The 22,342-nt window shown below is 41.4% G+C and overlaps 1 protein-coding gene across 2 annotated transcripts in view; it reads left to right on the plus strand.

The window, feature by feature from the left end:
- The window catches only part of DNAH7 (dynein axonemal heavy chain 7), a 518,555-nt gene that overhangs the window by 87,104 nt on the left and 409,109 nt on the right, over positions 1-22,342 (plus strand). The window contains exons 1-3 of one of the 2 annotated variants that reach the window (XM_044302716.1): positions 8,080-8,128; positions 13,957-14,136; positions 16,519-16,785. In XM_044302716.1, coding sequence (XP_044158651.1) covers positions 14,080-14,136; positions 16,519-16,785 — 324 coding nt within the window. In that variant the 5' untranslated portion in view covers positions 8,080-8,128; positions 13,957-14,079. Of the gene's footprint in view, positions 1-8,079; positions 8,129-13,956; positions 14,137-16,518; positions 16,786-22,342 lie in introns of those variants that run through there. The other variant, XM_044302717.1, reaches the window with a different exon arrangement.

Here is a 22,342-nt window from a genome sequence, read left to right on the forward strand (position 1 = left end):
AGGCCTACCCATTAGTATCTCAATGCTGTTATGTCCTACTCTGTGGAAATGTGCTATTAAGATGGAAGCACTGTGTTGGGATGGAAGCACTGTGTTGGGGAATGCATGGCTTCCCCTCTTTGCAGATTAATCCTGTTTTAGGATTTTTCTGCAATACTGGATAACACCAGGCTTGCTGTTCCTGTTCAGTGGCATAACTTTGAAGATCAGCATTTGCAACATCTCAGGGGTTGGAGGTGCCAGACATGGCATCTCCCAATGGTTACACGGAACTGTGGGGTTGCATTTGGCCACTCGTTTCGCCACCTTATCTGCCAGCGCATTGCCCTGTGAGACATGATCCTTACCATCTGCTGCCGTGAATCCTCTCCTCTGCTAAATCATACCATGGTCCCACACTACCCCATGTGCGTACCTACTATCAGTATAGATGGTGACAGGTCTGTCAGCATGTAGAATACATGTTCTAGTGAGTGCAATGAGCTCAGCTGCCTGCTGTGTTGAGTGTGGATGCCCTTGAGTAGGCCTACAACATCATGAGTGGTGTGCAAAATGGTGTAATGTCACACTGTGAAAGGAGTTGCCAACTCTACCATCATAGCACAGGCTTTAAGAGAACGTAGACATGCCGGCATCCCCTGAACAGGGGTGGGCATTACCTTTGAGAAAAATACACAAGGACGCAACTTGCCTCCGTGTTCTTATGTCAGTACACCCGCCATAGTTTTACAATTTTGCCGTGCAAACATGTGGAAGGGCATATTATAGTCAGGGAGGCCCAGCCCTGAACTCGACATGAATGAACATTTCAGATAATCAAATGCATTGTACATTTCAGAAGACCATTTAATCAGATCTGGATTTTCTTCCAGAGTGGCTTGCCTCAAAACATTGTCATAATAGGAGCAATCAGGAATCCATTGTCTACAGTAGTTTATCATACCAAGGAAAGATAACATTTCTTTCTTGGTGTGCGGGGTGACCAGGCCTGCAATAGACTGGACTCTTTCTGTGCTGATTCTTCTTTCACCTTTTGTGAGGACAAAGCCCAAGTATTTAACCTGCATTTTACACCATTGCATTTTCTTAAGTGCCACTTTGTGACCACATCCTGACAACCAGAATTCTGGCCTCCGCTGATATGCTACACAGTTACAAATCATCGACATATTGCAGCAGTACAGAACCTTGGGGGGGGGGGGGGGGTACCATGGTTTTAACGTGACTTTGAGGACTATGCTGTACACTACAGGAGAATCAACATATCCCTGAGGCATTCTGCACCAGGTCAGTTGACGTCCCTCAAAGGAAAAAGCAAAAAGTAGTCTGGTCTTCTTGTCAACTGGGATAGAAAATAATGCATTTTTCAGATCTATCACACTGGACCAAACAGCGTCTGCTGGAATGGCATATAATAATTGGGTGACATCAGGTACAACAGGGGCTATAGGCACAATGATGTTGTTGATGGCCTCTAAATCCTACACTGAACCATCTGCTTTTGCCACAGGATTTATGGGAGTGCTGAAGGGTGAAATCCCCTCTTAAAAAATGCCCTTCTTTAAAAATTTCCCGATCATTGGCCTTAAGCCCTAAATTTTTCTCTGTGGACAACGGGTATTGTTTCTGGAACACTGAGATGACACCTGGTTTCACAGTAGCTTTGTAAGGTGTGCAATCTATGAGCCCCGTGTCATATTCATTTGAAGACCATAATGCAGGGTTAATGTTTTTAGGTTCTGGGTGGTCCTGTATGTTTGCAAGAATCAGTGGTACGGGTGTAGAGATTGGAATGAGGTCTGACTGTACTCTTATGCCCTGATTCTTTGCTGATACCTGCAAGTCAAGCTTAATGAACAAATCTCTCCCTAACAGACTAACTGACTGGGCAATCTGGTATAATGCTGAATACATGATCTGTGATGCATTCCCTGTCCATGGTCTCGAGAGTGGTAGTGAGTCAGTTTTGAATTTTTTTTTTTTTTTTTTTCAAAACCCCATTAATTCCCATAGAAGGCTCAGATTTTCTCAATGGTCCTTTGTACAAATCTTTACTTAACACACTTGAGGTTTCACCGCTATCTACCATGAATCCTACTCTCCTTCCTCCCACTCTCAGTCATCTAAGTCCACCCCTTTTAGTCGGACACTGTGGTCCTCCTTCTGTCCGTCAGTAGTGTCCCAGCTGTCCATAAGAACAGAGCTCTGATGTTAAGCACAGCACTTAACATGTAACACGTCACTTCAAACATTGAAACAAACATTGAAACAAATCAGACAATACAGACATGAACACAGAAAGGGCCCATAAAAAACTTTTCATTGACTACAAAAAATGTACAGCTCGATCAACACTGTTGGCACCAATAAAAACCCCAAAACGTCCAAGAAAAATAAAATTCTCAATGTGCATATTATATGAAAACCAATATTGTACTCCATACACATTCACATTTTCATGTACTGATTTTCACAAACAGCTCATAACCACACCCTAATACATAAAATATGAATTGCATACACAGCTCTGCTAAAAACATCCATCAGTTTTCACACATTTTCGACCCAACTACAACTCAAAGCCACACCCATTCACATTCCACTGAATCATTTATGTCTTCCAACCCAGCCACACAGTTTTCTTTGTTTCATCCCAAAACTTGCAGCACAGACAAACACAGCTTTCCTGGAAACAGATAGCCACACCACACCCAGAATTGCTGATGGTCTATGTTGTTGTTGTGCTGTGTTTTCCAATGTCTTCTGGTCTTCACTCTGTGATTAATCAACTCTTATAAGAAGACAATATACATGTTATAATCATACAGTAATTTGGTTAAACCCAAATCATCTTATATGCCACTTGGTCTTAGTGTTGCACATATATAATAATTTTTGTTAAAAGCTAGATTCCCACATTACACTGCTTGGGAAAGAAGAAAGAACATTATTGAACAATTCTTCGTCTTGTATAATGTTGTTACAAATTTAACATCACTTACTCTGCATGATTCCCTCCCCCCTTTTCCTTTGCCTGCTTCTCTTATCTTAGGAATGTTTCTCTGTTAATGCAGGGGAAGTGAATTTATCTCACACTAGGTACAATACTTATCCATTAACTGACCAGGCTATGGGTCTTCCCTATTTCCCTATTTAAACACACACATATCATTAGGGTAACAAAACTTAACCAGTTCATTTCTGAACATTTAACACAAGCGCCTTTCTGATTGCAGACATTGGGGAGCTTTCTTTCTTGCTAGTGCCATCAATTAACTTCCTGACACTGCTCTGTTTTCTCACTCACTTCAACATCACAGGAGTTCTGATGTCCACAGTCTGTAAGCTCTAACTTCACAGATTCTTACAGATTTTCATCCCTGTTGCCAGCCGGGCGACCTGCTGTCCGGGGCCACACTTTCTCTATAACATTCTTTTTCACGTTTTAACTTTAAATTCTCCATTAATATCACATCCTGCCAAATTGTCTACCCATGGGTTAACTAGGAAGTAATTTGTGGGACTACACCGTGCAACATAAACTTTACATGTTTCTCCCGTCTCAGGTTTGGGGTAATTGGTTTTTGACCCTTGTCCTTCCATGTTGATATTCTTGGTTCAAAGAATAAGCGAGACAATCCCTGTCAGGACTGGCTGTACTGAACCGTAAAGGTTCCGACAAAATCCTGTCAACTGATCAGCAGATTCGTATCTTAATGTCTCTCTATACTCTTTGGACCCTTATCGACTATTGCTGTTTTGGACCGCCACTTGCGTTCACGTTCTCCGGTTCAACGGATTGCTCCTAGCCGAAGAAGTGGGGCGTCTAACGATCCTCCACGGCACAATACAATTTTACACAATAACAGTGGTTAACCCAAAAATACATCAATTTGACGATAACAGTGGGATGTGACCGTACACTTACCACCCGGTCAGTAAGATACTTATACTATATATATATATATATATATATATATATGAGTTAATCCAAGCTTGTAACCTTCTGTTCCCTGAACAGTATTTCTTTAAGTGCACTTATATCTATCTGTGGACTCCCGGAGTCCCTTATAATCACCTTAGGCTCCCTGAGCCTTGTCTCCTGTGTCCCTGACACAGTGACCGCCGAAGTCTTTTGAGTAGATGGTTCAACTTACTTGGGTCGAGGCGTGGCCAGTGCCCTCGGATCAGACGGAGGACAAAATTGATGTCTTTCTCACCGGACCCGAGGATGACCCTCTCGATCCCGGACATGAGCCCCTGTAAGGAAATTCGTCTCTTCACTAGGTATCCCTGATACCAAACCTCGGTGGTCAGCTTGGATTAAGTCTTTCCTGGCGCCACGAGAATGAACTTGTCAGATACAACAAAACACGGGTCTGTTCAAATTCACTCTGGTTTATTTAGCAACATGCAAGTGATAGATATAGAGGAGGTTGAGCTTCCTTGACATCCAAACCTATAGCGTGAGTACACATAAGTTTTGCAGTAACACAATAGATAGCCCATGGTAGAACCTTAAGTTTTGTTTCCCACAAACTGTGAGTATATACAGGAAACAGATACTTATGAGACAGACAGGAAGTTCAGACATGGTATAGACACAATGGAGTTGCATATATCCCTTCAGACACTATGACAACCGACCACAAATGCACAGACACACAAGAAGACATGTAGAGGAAAACACAATAAGAAGCCTATAGAGACACCACAGGACACGCCCCTAGGAAATGATAATATTGTAAACCTAAGTCAATTCACATTAACAGAAGCCCAAACGTCACTTTTAAATAAGGATCTAAAGTTTGCACCAACCACACCATTGGACAAATTCACAACTTATATTGGGATTGAAAAATTTATTTGCAGACTTTGTTTAAAAAAATATTTTATAAAAAAAATCCTATATTAACCACAACAACAAATACAGCCAATCTTGAGTATGTAGATACAAATCTAAAAGGAAAATCCATACTGCGGGCGGATCTGGTACTTTGGCACCGATATATTGATGATGTCCTTTTCGTCTGGCGTGTCCCTGAACAAGAATTATTGTCTTTTTTACAAGAAAACAATAATAGAAATCTAAAATTTACAAGTATGGTAAGCAGATCTCAAGTAGAATTTCTCGACTTAACCATAAAAACAGTAAACAATAAACTTGTATGTCAGACGTATTATAAGCCTACAATAAAAAATAGTTTCATGTTATCTTCCAGTTGCCATCTACATAGATGGCTGATCAATATCCCTGCAAGACAATTCAGAAGACTCAAACAGAATTGCACTGAAGACACAGTTTGAAATAGAAGCTACAATATTAACAACAGTTTACTGAAAAAAATTATCCAGTTGGGATAAAAGAAACGTCTTTGAATAAAGTTAGGTCAATGGAAAGATCAGATTCTTTTATATAAAACAACATAAAGAGAAACAAACCTATGAAAACATGAGAATTATAAGAAAAATAGAGAAAACCATCAATAACCACTGGCATCATTTGCTAAAGGACAAAGTAATTGGAGCAATATTAATTAAGACCTCATATTGCATATACTAAAGCTTCAAATTTGGGCATTTAAAATTGCCCCTACCTTTCAAAATAAAAATAAAATGCATAAAATAAAACAAAATTGGCTATGGCGCAGTTTTTTTTTTTTAATTTTCCAAAAATAAACTATGACAATTTCCTCTACTCAGAATGCATTATCATTTTGAAATTAAAGAACATCTGTCCTGTTCATAATCTGGTGTAATATATCTGTTGCAATGTACATGCAGAAAACAATATATCGGCAGGACTAAACGCACCCTAAAGAAACGGGTAGCTGAACATATAGCAAAATTCAAAAAAGGTTACGGTCAACACTCTGTATCTAAACACTTTGCAGAAGTCCACCACAGAGACCCTAGCCAACTATATTTTATTTACAGCATTGGAAAAGATCAAAAAACAATGGAGGGGGGAGGGGGGGGGGGGACTATATAGCACAAATGTCTAGAGCCAAATCGAAGAGAATATATGAATTTGATACACTGATTCCTACTGGTTTGAATGCAGAAATTGAAATCTTTGGGTTCATCTAACCTAGACAGCGGTATGTGCGCCGACCATTGATGGGATATCGGCGTATAGTCATATAGTGCTGATTCCTCTCCCTGGATGGCCCACATATCTCAATTACTCCTCATTTGAAAGCTGCGCAATTGTTTATCATCAACAAATATTATATTATATTATATTATTTTGCATTGCTGCCTTCAGATTTTTTTTTTATACAATTGGACCCACACTATTTAAAAAAAATAATTGTATCTACACTATTTTAACACTCTTGAGACAAGCTCTCCATTAAAGGATAAGCATTCATGCAAAGAAAAGATAAACACGCAACATTAACGCAAACAAAAAACAATGCGTTTTTTTCTAATATCATGATATATGGAAACCATGCCAAGTCAGTATGTTTATATTCCACAAAAGAAGATTCACATATGCTGGAATTTATATGTACAACTGATATACACAATTCCTGTATATATCTGGATCCCTACCATGTTTTAGTACAAACTAGACTCCACCTGGATTTTAATCAATGCTTTTATAAAACCAAGGTTTTTGTAAGTATGATTTGCCACTGAAGGAGACTCATAGTAACATAGTACATAAGGCCGAAAAAAGACATTTGTCCATCCAGTTCGGCCTGTCATCTTGCAAGTTGATCCAGAGGAAGGCAAAAAAACCTGTGAGGTAGAAGCCAATTTTCCTCACTTTAGGGGAATAAAAAATCCCTTCCCGACTCTAATCAGGTAATCAGAATAACTCCCTGGATCAACGACCCCTCTCTAGTAGCTATAGCCTGTAATATTATTACGCTCCAGAAATACATCCAGGCCCATCTTGAATTCCTTTATTGTACTCACCATCACCACCTCCTCAGGCAGAGAGTTCCATAGTCTCACTGCTCTTACCGTAAAGAATCCTCTTCTATGTTTGTGTACAAACCTTCTTTCCTCCAGACACAGAGGATGTCCCCTTGTCACAGTCCTGGGGATAAACAGATGATGGGATAGATCTGTGTACTGACCCCTGATATATGTACATAGTAATTAGATCTCCCCTCAGTTGTCTTTTTTATAAAGTGAATAACCCTAATTTTGATAATCTTTCAGGGTACTGTAGTTGCCCCATTCTAGTTATTACTTTAGTTGCCCTCCTCTGGACCCTCTCCAGCTCTGCTATGTCTGCTTTGTTCACAGGAGCCCAGAACTGTACACAGTACTCCATGTGTGGTCTGACTAATGATTTGTAAAGTGGTAGGACTATGTTCTCATCACGGGCATCTATGCCCCTTCTGATGCAACCCATTATGTTATTGGCCTTGGCAGCAGCTGCCTGACACTGGTTTTTGCAGCTTAGTTTGCTGTTTATTAAAATTCCTAGATCCTTTTCCATGTCAGTGTTACCGAGTGTTTTACCAGATCTCCAAATGATCCATACAAAAATCCTTTGTGACCTTAAGAAAAATCTTCTACTAGCCACAGCAACAAACACAAGAGATTGAATTGTGCCGACTGAGCACTGCTACATCTAACACTGGAGAAACATAACCTGCTCTAGGACCCGGCATACTTACAAGGAGCTCGCTTCTGATCACGTGGGACGCCACGGGAGACGCTCTCTGAATCTTACCGGTGTTCTGTACCGCCTATGGAGATCGCGCTGGAGTATGTGCGTTCATCTGTTGTCTGTGCCGGTGTTCTGTCAGAAAACCTTACCTTAACAGATTCCCTTACCCCAGGTGACTTCTGGGGGTGTGCGCCTCCGCGCAAGCGGAGTATCACGGCACGGTGCCTCCGCAAGTGCAGTACCAGGGCATGGTTGGGCGCACGCACGGTGTCCGTGCGCGCGTCCATGAGTCAACACTCACTGTAATTTTACCTTACCCATACCCTGGTACTGTGCTTGCGCTGAGGCGCCGTGCCGTGGTACTGTGCTTGCACGGAGGTGCACACCCCTGGAAGTCACGTGGGGTAAGGGAATTTGATGAGGTAAGGTTTTCTGACAGAACACCGGCACAGACAGCAGACAAACGCACATACTCCAGCGCGGTCTCCATAGGCGGTAAAGTACAGATTTTCATCAATATCTGGTGTTTTTATCATCACTTTACAAATGCAAACCTTACAAGTGACAATATAGGTGCACACCACAAACTAAAGTGCTCCAACGATTTACTGGCCACACAGTACATACATTGCTCATTGATGTTATGCAAATGACCTATCCAACAAACTATCGTTTTAATGGTCAAGCTGTGTAAGCCATTCATGTTATAATTGCCACTAAAGGACATATAACCCTCAATTATACTGTGACTTTTGATATTTAAAGTAGGAGAACTATACCGATACAATAACCAAGTGAAAGAACCATTATTGATACAACAATCCAGCAATTAATGCACATATGTCTTCACCTACAATAATAAGTGTGGATATTTGAATATATAATTATATTTACACTATCACTGAAGCCAACTACCTAAAACATAACTTTTAATGAAACATAATTAAATAAAAGTCCCTGACATGGGGACTAATAAAGACATAGACAAACACAGAGAAAAGGGAGAGCAACTGCGGACCAGGTAGGGGGCCTCCGGTTGCCTCATCTTAAGTGCCCCCTGGAGCCCCCCAAGCCGGATACCGTCGGTCCGAGAGGAGTTACACCGCCAGATGAGTATTGTACTGGTTCTTCTCTTCTCTTGTATTGTATCATGTGGTTCATCTTTTGTACTATATCATGTGATTCCCTCATAGTGGAGTGCTGACTTGGGGGTGCTCCAGTTTTTGGTTTGATTTTGGTTTTGTTTTGGAGTCGCTGTATATCTGTGGTGACACGCTCTCTTTTTGCCTTTGTCTCCTGACGAACCTTTGAAATAAAAGGGGAAATGCGTTGGGACAAGGAATGTAATTTATTAAATGTATTTTGCAAATTTAAACGACCCAGACATCCATATGGTTCCATTTCACCTGTAGTGCGCTATAAGGACAGGTAGGTTAGGCACGGGGACAGAGTGCTCCTACTATCTGGGTGCATCTCTGGGCTCAGGAAAACTTGAGGGACACACTAGGGACCCATTGCCCCCCCTCACCTTAGAAGCATCAATCCCCTACCTGGTCCGCAGTTGATCTCCCTTAATTATGTTTCATTAAAAGTTATGTTTTAGGTAGTTGGCTTCAGTGATAGTGTTTTTCTTCTTTACAACTACCAATTGAGTATATTTTTTTGGGACGAGTATAATTATATTTATAAGTAGAGTTATATGGGATTTTAATGATTGTATAATTTCCATTTTAATTAGCATTGTGTTTTTTTTTATTTTTTATAAGTGTGATCTCAATAAAAATAAATAATTATCTATAAACTACAGTAATGTGCACGAACAAAGGATAAACGGAGACTACATGGGTATAGTAGCAAAATATACATATACTTTATTAGACAATACATATCTCCAAACATATATACACGCATATGGGACGAGACCTATCCTACATGTTAAAGATGTCACAAGTATCCACATTTTTGCTGGTATACACGTATATGTATACGAAAAAGAGGCTTCCAGTGCACCAAAGACAAAAATACCAGTTCGAGACATACACGTGTATAGCAACTGGTCACTCGAATGATCCCATCCACTTGTGAAAAAGACTAATGTCTAAATCTCAGCAAAAAAGTGCGTATGTGCATAATATCATCTATTATAAAAATAGAAAAAAAAAAACAAGTCCTATAGACATGCGTGAACATATATGTACATATCACCTTGAAGGCAAATGAGGTTACTGCCAGTGCCCTAAAATAGAGCCATGTATGGAGGCATATACAAATATATACACAGGAATCGATCACCTAAATAACTGTGTCTAACAAGTAGCGTCAAAGATCACAGAGATCGATCCCTGCAGCAAACACAAGAGTAACTTAGGCTACTTTCACACCTGCGTTTAGGTGCGGATCCGTCTTGTATCTGCACAGACGGATCCGCACCCATAATGCAAACGCTTGTATCCGTTCAGAACGGATCCGTTTGCATTACAATGAAGAAATAAATAAAATCAAAATGCAAACGGATCCGTTTTGACTTACACTGAAAGTCAACGGGAGGCGGATCCGTTTTAAATTGCACCATATTGTGTCAGTGAAAACGGATCCGTTCTTATTGACTATATTGTAAGTCAGGACGGCTCCGTTTTGCAATAACCATGGCAGATTGGTACATAGGGGGAGAGGACGCTGTCTGTAAGGACATACAGTCTTCAAGAGAATTGGGAAGTAGAGAAAGCTCTCATATATCTGTGTAGTAGCCGCAGGAATATTGTAAATTGTAGGCTTTTCTGAAGAGGTTGATTTTAAGGAAGTCTGGATGTGGGAAGGAAATCTGATGTGCTGAAGTAGTGAGTTCCAGAGTATGAGCAGCTGACTAGAGGAGGGCAAAGAAGCAGGTGTTGTGGCGATCGGAGATTGTTTGAGGATGTATCGGGAGAGTAGGTCAGAAATGTAAAAAGGGGACAGGTTGTTGTTCGCCTTGTCGTATTGTATTATTCTGTACTGTATTGGTTAGGAGTGGTCAGTCAAGGTATTGTCAGAGGGGAAAAGTGGATTTACTGCGCAGCAGAGTTCAGGATGGTTTGGAGGGGTGCAAGAGTGTGAGAAGGGAGGATGTTGCAGTAGTATAGTGGGAGATGATGACATGCGCTAGCATTTTAGTTGACTTGGGGTGTAGAGGAAGGGATAGATACAATAATTTTTGGGTTGTAGTTGTCTGCTGCTGTAGTTCCATAGACCTACAGCAGCGGGCAGGAAGACAGACGGGAGACAGCATGTGTGCGCTGCGTGCGCCTTCTCCTCAAACAGCTGATCAGATCTGATGTTGATGACTTAACCTGCACAACCTCTTTAAGCCCCAGTTACACTGCACAATTACTGGAAACAAGTCCTCATTCCTGATATCTAGCCTGTGATGATTATCATCTGAAAATCTCCCTGTGTAATCAATGTTGGGTGACCGATAATCAAGAACTGAATAAGGAAGGAATGACACTGATAGTGATCATTCCTTCCCATTCACTTTGCATAGGCCTGTATAAAAGGAGTGCACAGTTTCTCAATGGGGTCGCAGCACAGGGAGTACAGACGGGAGCACATATTGCTGCTTCTGCCCCTGCCCCCTGGAGGTTTACTAAATGCTGGCATAGCACATGGGTACCCTGTAACAATGGCCTATGCCAGGATTAATTTTAAGCGCAAACGCTAATAAAAATGCAAAAAGCATTAATTAAGTATATTACAAAAAGTGTTATTATGGCATTAGGGGCATTTTAACAAAACATTATTCAAAAGTTTAGTTCTTCTTTAAGTTTTCAGAGTAGTTTGAAAATTAAGGCCATTAGTTACCATAAAGTAAATTGGACCAGGTTTTAACCCTAGATGTCAGTTGCTTCTTTGGATGAACAGAAAGGAAAATGTAGTGTTCAGCGAATCGAGCGTCAGATCCTAGATCCAAAGTCAAAACTTTGTCTGAATGCTGTATGGAGATCAGTGGCTTAGCGTGGGTTGCCAGCACCCAGGGCAAGCCAAGTATTGCTCCCCCCAACCTGTGGCCCCTTTTTATAGATAATGTAGTAGATATCACATCTAGTCCTATGTAACACCACAGATAACACAGTGATAACTCTCTGTGTACAGATAATGTAGTAGATGGGTGTGAGGCTCCAGATTTCAGTGTGACCTCAAGTCTGGGGCCAGGCTGCTACAGTGTGGGCCAAATTCTATATCCACCCTCCATCACTACACAACATACAGGGTAATACAGTGCCTCATACCTCTAACATCCATTGATGTCTCCTTTCCTCATCTTCTCATTTAATACCAGACCATCATTTTTTTGCCATTTCTCGTCTCTGCAGTTTGACAAAAAAATCGTATTTTTCTACTTTTTTCATAATCCTCCCATCTTCTGGACAAATCATCCTACCGCCCGAATACTGTGCTTCCGTGCTCCCCAATACTATACTGCAGAAACAGATAAACCCCTGATAATAGTAGTACCATGCAGATAGTACCCTTTAATAATTATTTCCATGCAGTGTCCTAAAATAACTGCATCCAGCAAATAGTGCCCCTGACACTAATAGTGTAAACATAACATCCCCCAAAAATAATTGTGGTAAGCTGATACTGTTCCATGTTGCCCCCACAGCAATAGTGCTCCCAAAAGTCCCACCAATAGGAATAATTCTCTGCCAGAGCACACATGTTAGTAATAGTGCTTCTACAGTGCCCCAAACATGTCCCCACTGTGCCCCAGGCGTAATAATACTCCCATAGTGCCCATACTAGTAGTCATGTTCCCCCTAGACCCCCAGTAGTAATTAAGCCCACCATAATGCCCCCCAGTAGTAATAATTCTCCTTATAATGTGACAGGGCAAAAAATACCCCCTTTTAATTGCCCCAGTTGAGCTAATGTCCCCATATTGCCCCCATAATGTGCCAGTATAAAATACCCCCATAGTGCTCCTCTTCCCCCTAGTGCCCCCATAATGTACCAGTATAAAATGCCCCATATATAGTGCCCCAGTAGATGCCCTTAGTTTCCCCCATAATTTGCAAGTTTAAAATACCCCTTCTTAGTGCCCCCGTAGATGACCTTATAGTACTCTTCTCTCCCCTTCCCCATAGTACCCACCATAATGTGCCCCAGTATAAAATGCCCCTATACAGAGCCCCCCAAATAAAATACTCCTTCTTTGTGGCCTCAGTAGATGCCCCCAATAATGTGCCAGTAAAAAGTGCCCCAATATTGTGCCAGTAAGAAGTGCCCCCATAGATGCCCCCACAGTGCCCCCCAATAATGTGCCAAAATAAACACTTTTATATTTGCCTCCATGGCAGCGATGTGATGCAGGCCTCTTCTGGCCTGTGTCCCGCACTGTACGGCTCATCTGGCCTGTGTCCCGCACTGCCTACACCCTGCCTACTGCCTACACCCCTCCCCTGCCCCGCAGCACATCCATCTGTATCGCTGTTCTGAGGACTGCGATACAGATGACTATGGGGATGAACGCTTCCACAATGGAAACGCTCATCTCCCTTTGACCTCCCGCCGTCCCCCACTTGTGAGCAGGGCCACGCTGCCTGGGGTAATCGCCTCACTTTGCATAATTGGCGGTGCAGCCCTGCTGGCGCCCCCCCTAAAATTTTGCACCCAGGGCAACGGCCCCCACGCTACGCCACTGATGGAGATTTGTCTCCGTATAGCATTCAAATGTATGGGCTCAGGCAAGATGAACAGAGTTATCACCAAAGTCTTGTGGGACTTCGGTGAATAACTTCGGGATTTGATATTTAAAACCATTTTAAAACATGGATCCGAATTTGCTTTGGTACAGAGGTACCAGCCGGTATTGAAGCCGACTTCGGATCCATGTTTTCAAATGGTTTAACATTTTTTAAATAGATGTCCGAAGTTATAACTCTTTTCACCTGGCTGGAGTCCATACATTTTATGGAGATGGGTTTCTGTACAGCATTAAAACAAAGTTTGGAGCGAATCGACTTCAGATCTAGGATCTAGGATCTGAAGCTTGATTCACTCAACACTAGTGCTAAGCCAACCTAGATTTTTAGAACAGGGGCAGGTGGCATTGTAACCCTCATCATTGTGCATCCAATCTCATTTCTGATTTTGTAATCTTTGGTTCTTGTTGAATTTGTAAATTCGATTCCCCCCCACAAATGGAACAACTGCACATCTCCCAAAAGGCAGCTCCATTTTGGGCCTTTTGATCCAAAGGCATTAGTAGGTTTTTCCACAGGCAGGGCAGATATTTTATAAATCATTATCTTGTTATCTAACTATTACAATTGTGTTTTTTCCAGGATTCAGTTCACCCATATAAACATCCAGGCTTTATAATAAGACTTATTCTCGAGAATACTTCAATTAAATTTGAACCTGATTTTAATGATTATGAAATTGTGCTGCTAAACGTTTATGATGTGATGGTTAAAGCAGTCGGTCTGGTTCCAAGAGTTGAAACAAAGCTATATTCTGAATGGGTGAGTGTTTTATAATGATATCCGTCATTATTTGAATGTGTATACCACATATGCTACATACGTGTATCATACATTGTTGACCATTTAGGTCATTTTCTGGAGGTAATTCTTGTTATTAGCAGCTGCACTTTTTCTCCTCCAACCCAAATTGCAGAAAACTCAGCCATTTAAAGACTCATTCACACATCAGTGTTTTGGTCAGTGATTTCCAAAACCAGGAGTGGAACCTCCATAGACATAAGGTGTAAGGGAAGGATATGTACCTTTTCTATGTTTAGACCTGCACCTGTTTTTTCTTCAAAATCACGAACACTGACGTGTGAATGAGGCATAACTCTGCCGAAACTATATACTGTATATTCATTCAGTGCTTGCATCATGTACTGAACATGTGATGGCAGTATGCAGTGACTAAACTGTAACACTTTCTACAGTAGGGTAATCTATAACTAATACCTCCATACATTGCCCTCTATAATACCATAAAGTGTCTGAATACTGTTGCATAGTAATACCAAAGTGGCAAAACAATGCAGCAACAATCAGCTTACTTCAAGCAAAGCCTCTCTCATTTTTGATTCTGACTCACTGGAGTTACTGTATTCCTATCTCTGTATTGTCAGAAATGTAGATACTAGGTCACCGATCTATGAATTCACTAGTGGTCTGCGCTTTAGTAGTGTGACAATTTCACAACCGATGCTTATAATTTATTTTCCCCCTCTCTATGTAAAATCTTCAATTAGCGACTGTTCGCTACATGTATCCTTGTAGTAAATAGGCTGCCCAGTGTACAATAGGTATGCTATAGTGCCTCCGGTATTATAAAAAACCCTATAGTACCACTAATAATTACACTGACCCCAGTAGTTATAATACCCTGTATAGGGGCCCAGTAGTTAGTTAGTTAATGCCTCCCTCATAGTGCATATAATAATTACTGCATACTCCAAAGTAACAAATAAAGAAAATCAGATACTCACCTGACTCCCACAACAAGCATCTTCCGCCCTCATTCAAGTTGCATGCATCCTCCCCCAAGCATTGTTTGATGTCTGGGTGCAGGCAGCCCCCAAGTCATCATTGCACTGCCTATGCCATTCTACTGCCTGTAGCCTGTAAGAGTGCATGGCGGGGACAAGAGCCATTTGCTCTTGTGCCCTGCCAACGTTTTTATAGATGGGGAAAGGCTTATTATTTATTTGTTTTATATATTTAAAAAAAACACACTTTTTAAGGTTATTTTAAGTACCATTAGGGGACTTGAACATTTGTTCGTCTGCTCGCTTCTCCCATAAACTGCTTTTACATGATTTACCATTGCAATCTATGGGAGATTCAGTGCGCTTCTATTAAGCCCTGCCAGAGACAGAGCCTTTTAGGAACTTAGCCATGGAAGGCCTCAGAGCCTTCAGAAGGCCGGAGGCTGTCATATCAACCAAACAGCTTCCTCGACCTTGGTGCGCTTCTGGGAAAAGACCACTCAGTTGCCTTGGTTGCAATTGACTCAGCATCTACACCCATGTGTGCATAAGCACCTGCAGGCATCTGTTGCCAAAAAGGAATTATTTTGGAAATGTCTTTAATTTTAAAAAACGTAACCAATCCAATAGTACAATACTGGCATTACTTCTGCTGTCTTGGGGTTGAAGACCTTGACAAGGATTGGATACAATCCTAGGAGACCTCAGAGTGTCCTACATGCCTTATCAGGGCAATCGGGGCACATTTGAGTTGGATCAAATTTGTTTGTACATATCTGTCATACATTTAGACCTTTTTCTACACCTAAAACAGGTGTAGAAAATGGTAACTGAGATGGGCCTGCCAGTCCGTCCCCTTTCCCGCCCATGCCACGCCCACAATTTTAGACTTGGCGTGAGCGGGGAGAAGTCACAGATTGCAGCATTCACACATACGTGGATTTTCACAGACCACGGTCCGTGAAAACCTGTCCTGCCTTCCTGCTGAGTGCACAAGCACACAGGGTCATTGGTTACTATGGTCTGTGAAAATCCACTTATGTGTGAATGCGGCCTAACCGTTGTGCTGCAATCTGCGCCGGATTTACTACTAATATAGGCATATTTCAGCTTAATAAATGACCCCCATTGACTTTTGAAAGCCCCTTGAAGAGGAAGGAATGGGGCTGATTTTCAGTAACAGAATTTGGTGAAACAAGAGCTGTGTGTGAAGGCACCCTTACTGTACGGTATAGTGAGCTTCAGATTGGCTTCTTACATTTCTATATTAATGTTGCTGCTCTCTACCAACATTTCCTTTAGCAGGGGAATAGAACTCTATGAATTGTCAGTGAGCATATGCTTTGATTGTATGGGCCAGTAATCATGTGTTTTTTATTTTTTATATATATAAATACAGGATCAGTCAAAATTAACTTTAAAGCCAATTATTCCTGAAGAGATTTTGGAAGAACACAAAAGAAAAGTGAAGGAATTTGTAGCCCTGGAGAGCCTTCTGCCTAAGGAACATCTGAAGTTGTATGATAAGTACAGCTTCATCATTACCAAACAGGCAGAGTTGGATGTTCAACAGTTTTTAGCTGAAACCCACACATTTGAAGAAATTATGAGAGAGGTCGTTAAATATGAAAAACTCACAGATGAAATACAGTATAATTCTAGAAAGGTAAAGCATTATAAAAGTTGTGGACCAAGCCTTTTATAAATGGCCAGTTACTGACTCTGCTACTATTGTTTTATGTGACCAATAGAAACATGGGCACAATATTCCGTATTTTTTTTTTTTATGTATTTGTTTGCTTGCATTCATACCTTTTATTATATGAGGCAGTTGACCCTATATGCAGAAGAATGGTATAGCCCATGTAGCAGTCCTTTGTAATGCATCCGTGGCCTAACTGAAACATGGCCATCATGTGATGCTCTTTACAACCTGACGTTCAGTATGCAGTGTTGCATGACATACATGTGCTGGGTCAGCACACAGGAAAGTTAATAGGACTAATGGTGGAAGCATGATTTTTATTGTGGCCATTACAACATTGTGTGCCTGTCTGTAGTGAGTTGTAAAATGACTGCTTGTTATTTATTTTTTAAACTAAACTTTATTAACAACGTGACCACATCAATTAGAGAAGTGATGTTGTCACGTTGTTAATAAAGTTTAGTTTAAAAAATAAATCGGCACACTGAGGTCTGCTTCTACACTGACAGACATGAGGGGCTGCTGCAAGTAGTAATACTGCATGTGTTCTGCTCCACAGTTAGCTACTATTCACCTGTTAGATACCTGGGCAGTTAAATGAAAGCCGGGTCACATGACAGATGCCATGTTTAGTCCTATCTAGCTCTCCTACGGATGCATTTTACAGAACTAAATGGACTGTACCATTTTTTTTTCTTTAGGGAGAGGCAAATGCAACAATGTAATACCCGTATTTTTCGCCTTATAAGACGCACCTAGGTGTGCTTTTGGTGGGTTTGAACTAATGGTGGTCTGTGAATGACACTATTATGGGGGATCTGTTGAGGACACTGCTATGGGGGATCTGTGGGTGACACTGTTATGGGGGATCTGTGGGTGACACTGTTATGGGGAATATATCTGGGTGACACTGTTATGAGGATCTCTGGATGGCTCTTATTGGGGTCTCTGGATGGCACTGTTATGGGGGGGATCTGTGGATGACACATATATAGCATATTATTACAAAACAAAGAGGTGGGGGTCAGCACATCCCAATGCGCAGGTGCACGTCGCTATGGCTGAAAATACATATAGAACAACACATAATGCAACAGCACTCTACAAACCAAATAAAGTACAAAGGTATATTGTATTGCACATGCTATGCTAATAAATTAGAGATGCTTAGCAAATACATTTTGTACAAAATTATTTGAGCCCGTCTGCCGCACGCCAAGGCGATCTTTATAGGACTGGTCCTAACACTAAACTCACCTGTTGGGTGCCATAACAGCGACCATGAAATTCAGGAAGTGTAGGTCCCACATGCATGCTGGGCCCCTTTTGGTTTATATTTCTATGGTGCCAAAATGGCCTCCAATGTATTTGCTAAGGATCTCTAATTTATTAGCATAGCATTGGCAATACAATATACCTTTGTACTTTATTTGGTTTGTAGAGTGCTGTTGCATTATGTGTTGTTTTATATGTATTTTCAGCCATAGCGACGTGCACCTGCGCATTGGGATGTGCTGACCCCTCCTTTTTTTTGTTTTGTAGTTTGTATGGGAGTTGTGGCTGGCTCCTATTTGGTCGTGCACTCTTGTGGCCTGTTTTGCGTCATGGGCTGATTTTAATTAGCATGAGTACATAGTTTGCTCAGCATGCATGCTGGTATTTGTAGTCCCTGGATTCACTGGAGGCCATTTTGGCACCATAGAGATAGAAACCAAAAGGGGCATTATATAGCATCGTATGCTATGTGTCATCCACAGATCCCCTGCATAACAGTGTCCCTGTAGTGTGAATGACCCCCAATACAGGGGGTGGGGGTCGCATCTGGTTTTATAATGACAGCAGGGCCTGTGCAGTGACTGTATTCTACTACACGGGCCCCGCTTACTGTATATAATTTTATCTGTAATTGTAGGCATTGTTAATGTATAAAAATTCTGGGTAGTATTACTTACAAGCGCTCAGTAGCAGAGAGGAGGGAGGAGGCAGGCCGGGAGGATGGGCGCTGGCAGCGTGAGTCACTACGTCATGCGCCTGCGCCGCCCACTTTATGAATGAAGTTTATATACAGTGAGCGGGGCCCGTGTAGTAGAATACAGTCACTGCACGGGCCCCGCTGTCATTATAAAAGCAGATGTGACCCCAGCCCCTCCTCCCTCTCAGCTGATACACCCGCCTGTTGTTTTGTTTTGTTTTTTTGTCTACTTGGTCCATGACACATCTTCACTGTGATAAAGTTGCTTAGGTTATATTCCCATTATCTTTTGGCCTTAATTTAAAGTAAATACTGTGAAAAGCTCCCAAAGTGTATGTCAAATAGATGCTGTGACCAGGCTTGGGCTGGCCCTAAGGGGAACAGGTGAATCCCCTGGTGGTCCCCTAGTCCCCCACCACCTGCACAAGTGGCACATGGCATGGTACACTGATTGCACTGCAGTACATATAGAGAGGCAGAATACGGCACCTCAAGAAGCCTATGTTGGGTAGATTGCGTAACAAATTACCCAGTTTATTATTATAGATGCATAGGGTGGCTGCAATGACTTCTAGGTACAAAGGCAGGACAGCCAGTATCATCTTTCATCAGGAACCTACGTTCTAGAAGTCGCTGCAGGGGCCCTGATAATCGGTCATCCATCTTGCTGCTGTCTGCTACTGCATGAGTAGATAATATTTGAATGTAGTGTTACAATGGGCCCCCAGAATGAATTGTACTGGTGGGCCCAAGGCATGCCAGTCCGACACTGGCTGCGACAGATATCTGTCACCAGTAGATTATAATGGCATCAGTGTAACATGTACGTCATGAACTTTTCAATAGCTTTCAATAGTTTTTCTATATCATTCTCCAGGTCATTACAAATCCAACGATACCACATACGTATAGTCTTAGCATTTAAATACAAATTATATATTTTTTTAAATATATATATTTTTTCTTTTCATCGCTGTGTTCTGACACCATAACTTTTTATAGTTATGTTTATGAAGATGTGTGGGGGGCTCATTTTTTGCTGGACGATCTGTAGTTTTTGATATTACCATTTTGGGGTGTGGATGACTTTTTGATCACTTTTTATAAAAAAGTTGGGAGATAAAGTGATAAAAAAAAAGGGCAAATCAGCCATTTTCTTTTTCCCGTTACGCCATTTACCAAATGGGATAACTTTTTTTTTGCAATGCCCATGATGTTATTTTTAAAAATTGTTTATTTGATTGGGGGAAAGGGGTTGATTTAAATATTTTGAGCCTGGAAGCCTAGTACAGGCTCTGGATCATTATTAGAAAAGGGCACTTTCCCCAGTCTTTGCCGGGGGAAAACGCTCCTGCTTCCGGTTTTTCGCCTTCTCTGACGCTGTGGTCATATTTGACCACGGCGTCTGAGGGGTTAAATATCCGCAATAGGCATTACCGACAGTTGTGGACATTAGCTGCGGGTGCCTGCTGTATGAAACAGCAGGCAGTAAGTGGCTATGGCACTCATTCTGCTCCTGAGCAGGTGGCACCTTTGAAGACCTGACATCCACTGTACACGTACAGCAGATATAGAGAAGGGGTTAAAAATGCATATAAACATCTAACCTTTTCGCTACTAGAGCGATGGGTGAACATGGTGCCTTCTCGCATGTGCAGTGGGTGCCATGGCCGGCGGGTCTCCACTGTTTCAAACAGCAGAGACCCGCGGCTAATGACCGTGATCAGCAATAATGCAGATTGCAGTCATTAAAACCTCTGGGCTGGTAATTGAATTCAATACGCTGGGCCTCGGAGTATTAAAGCTGCAATTCTTATTTTGACCAGCAGGTGGCAGGCCAACATAAGAAATAAGCTATTCTAGTACCAATATGGATATATAAGAAACATAATGATACAAAATAAAAAAATATAGAGTCTTTTAGCCTCAAACACGAGCTACAAAACCATAAAAAGAGTAAAATAAAAAGTTAAAAATATTAAAATTTATAATTTTACCCCCCTTTCCGTAGAATAAAAAAAAAATACATAAATAAAAATATAAACATCAGGGGATCACCGTGTCCAAAAACGCCCATACTATTAAAATATAAAAATATTTTTGCAAATACGGCAGATGGCGTAACGAAAAAAGGGTCAAAATAGCAGATATTTTTAATTTCTTCTCTTACCCCAAAAAAGTGTAATAGACAATAGACAAAAAGTCACACACACTCCAAAATGGTATCAATAAAAACAACAGATCGTCCCGCAAAAAATCACCCCCCACACAGCTTAGTAGATATAACTATAAAAAAGTTATAGGGGTCAGAAGATGGCGATGTAAAAACCATATTTTTTTTTTCAAAATGTTCATTTATTTTTACAATATTTCGACATAAAAAAAAACGTATAAATCTGTGGTATTATTGTAAAAGTACTGACCCACAGAATGAAGGGCACGGGTCAGTTTTGCCACAAAGGTAACGCCGTAGGGACAAAACCTGTAAAATGGTGGAGGAATTGCTTTTTTTCCCCAATTCCACCGCATTTGGAATTTTTTTTCATGCCTCCCTCTACATTGTATGCCATATTAAATGGTTAGAAAGTACAACTTGTTACACAAAAAATAAGCCCCCCACACAGCTATGTGAATGGAAAAATTAAAAAGTTATGGCTCCAGGATGATAGGAAAGAAAAAACTAAAAAACCTTCGGTATCCTAAGGGTTAAAGTGAGTGTGTGTGTATTAATATATATACAGTACAGACCAAACGTTTGGACGCACCTTCTCATTCAAAGAGTTTTTTTTTATTTTCATGACTATGAAAATTGTAGATTCACACTGAAGGCATCAAAACTATGAATTAACACATGTGGAATTATATACATAACAAAAAAGTGTGAAACAACTGAAAATATGTCATATTCTAGGTTCTTCAAAGTAGCCACCTTTTGCTTTGATTACTGCTTTGCACACTCTTGGCATTCTCTTGATGAGCTTCAAGAGGTAGTCACCTGAAATGGTTTTCACTTCACAGTAGGGCTGCACGATATATCGCAAAAATATATGCAGCGAGCGGCCCGGGCTGAAGTGGGAGGAGCGTTACTAAGTGATGTCAGTCATGCACCGGTTGGCCACCTCGCTGCCGCTCGCTGCAGTGCATTTATAGTGACAGTGAGTACAGAGGCCGGACCTGTTATCAATAGGAGAGAGATTGTTTTACACACTAGTAAAATACTTTACACACAAAACCAGTTATGTGCGCAGTTTAGGACACATAGGACCATGAGGGGGACCAGCATAAGATGCTATATGTGTGTCTTATGCTGGCCCCCCTCATGGCCCTATGTGTCATAGCACACATCCCCTGCCTATAACAGCGTCCTCCACAGATCCCCCCCATAACAGCGTCCTCCACAGATCCCCCCCATAACAGCGTCCTCCACAGATCCCCCCCATAACAGCGTCCTCCACAGATCCCCCCCATAACAGCGTCCTCCACAGATCCCCCCCCATAACAGCGTCCTCCACAGATCCACCCCACAACTGTTAAGAGGAGACTGTG

The sequence above is a fragment of the Bufo gargarizans genome, chromosome 8, assembly GCF_014858855.1.
Source record: "Bufo gargarizans isolate SCDJY-AF-19 chromosome 8, ASM1485885v1, whole genome shotgun sequence".
NCBI classification, from domain to species: Eukaryota; Metazoa; Chordata; class Amphibia; order Anura; family Bufonidae; genus Bufo; species Bufo gargarizans.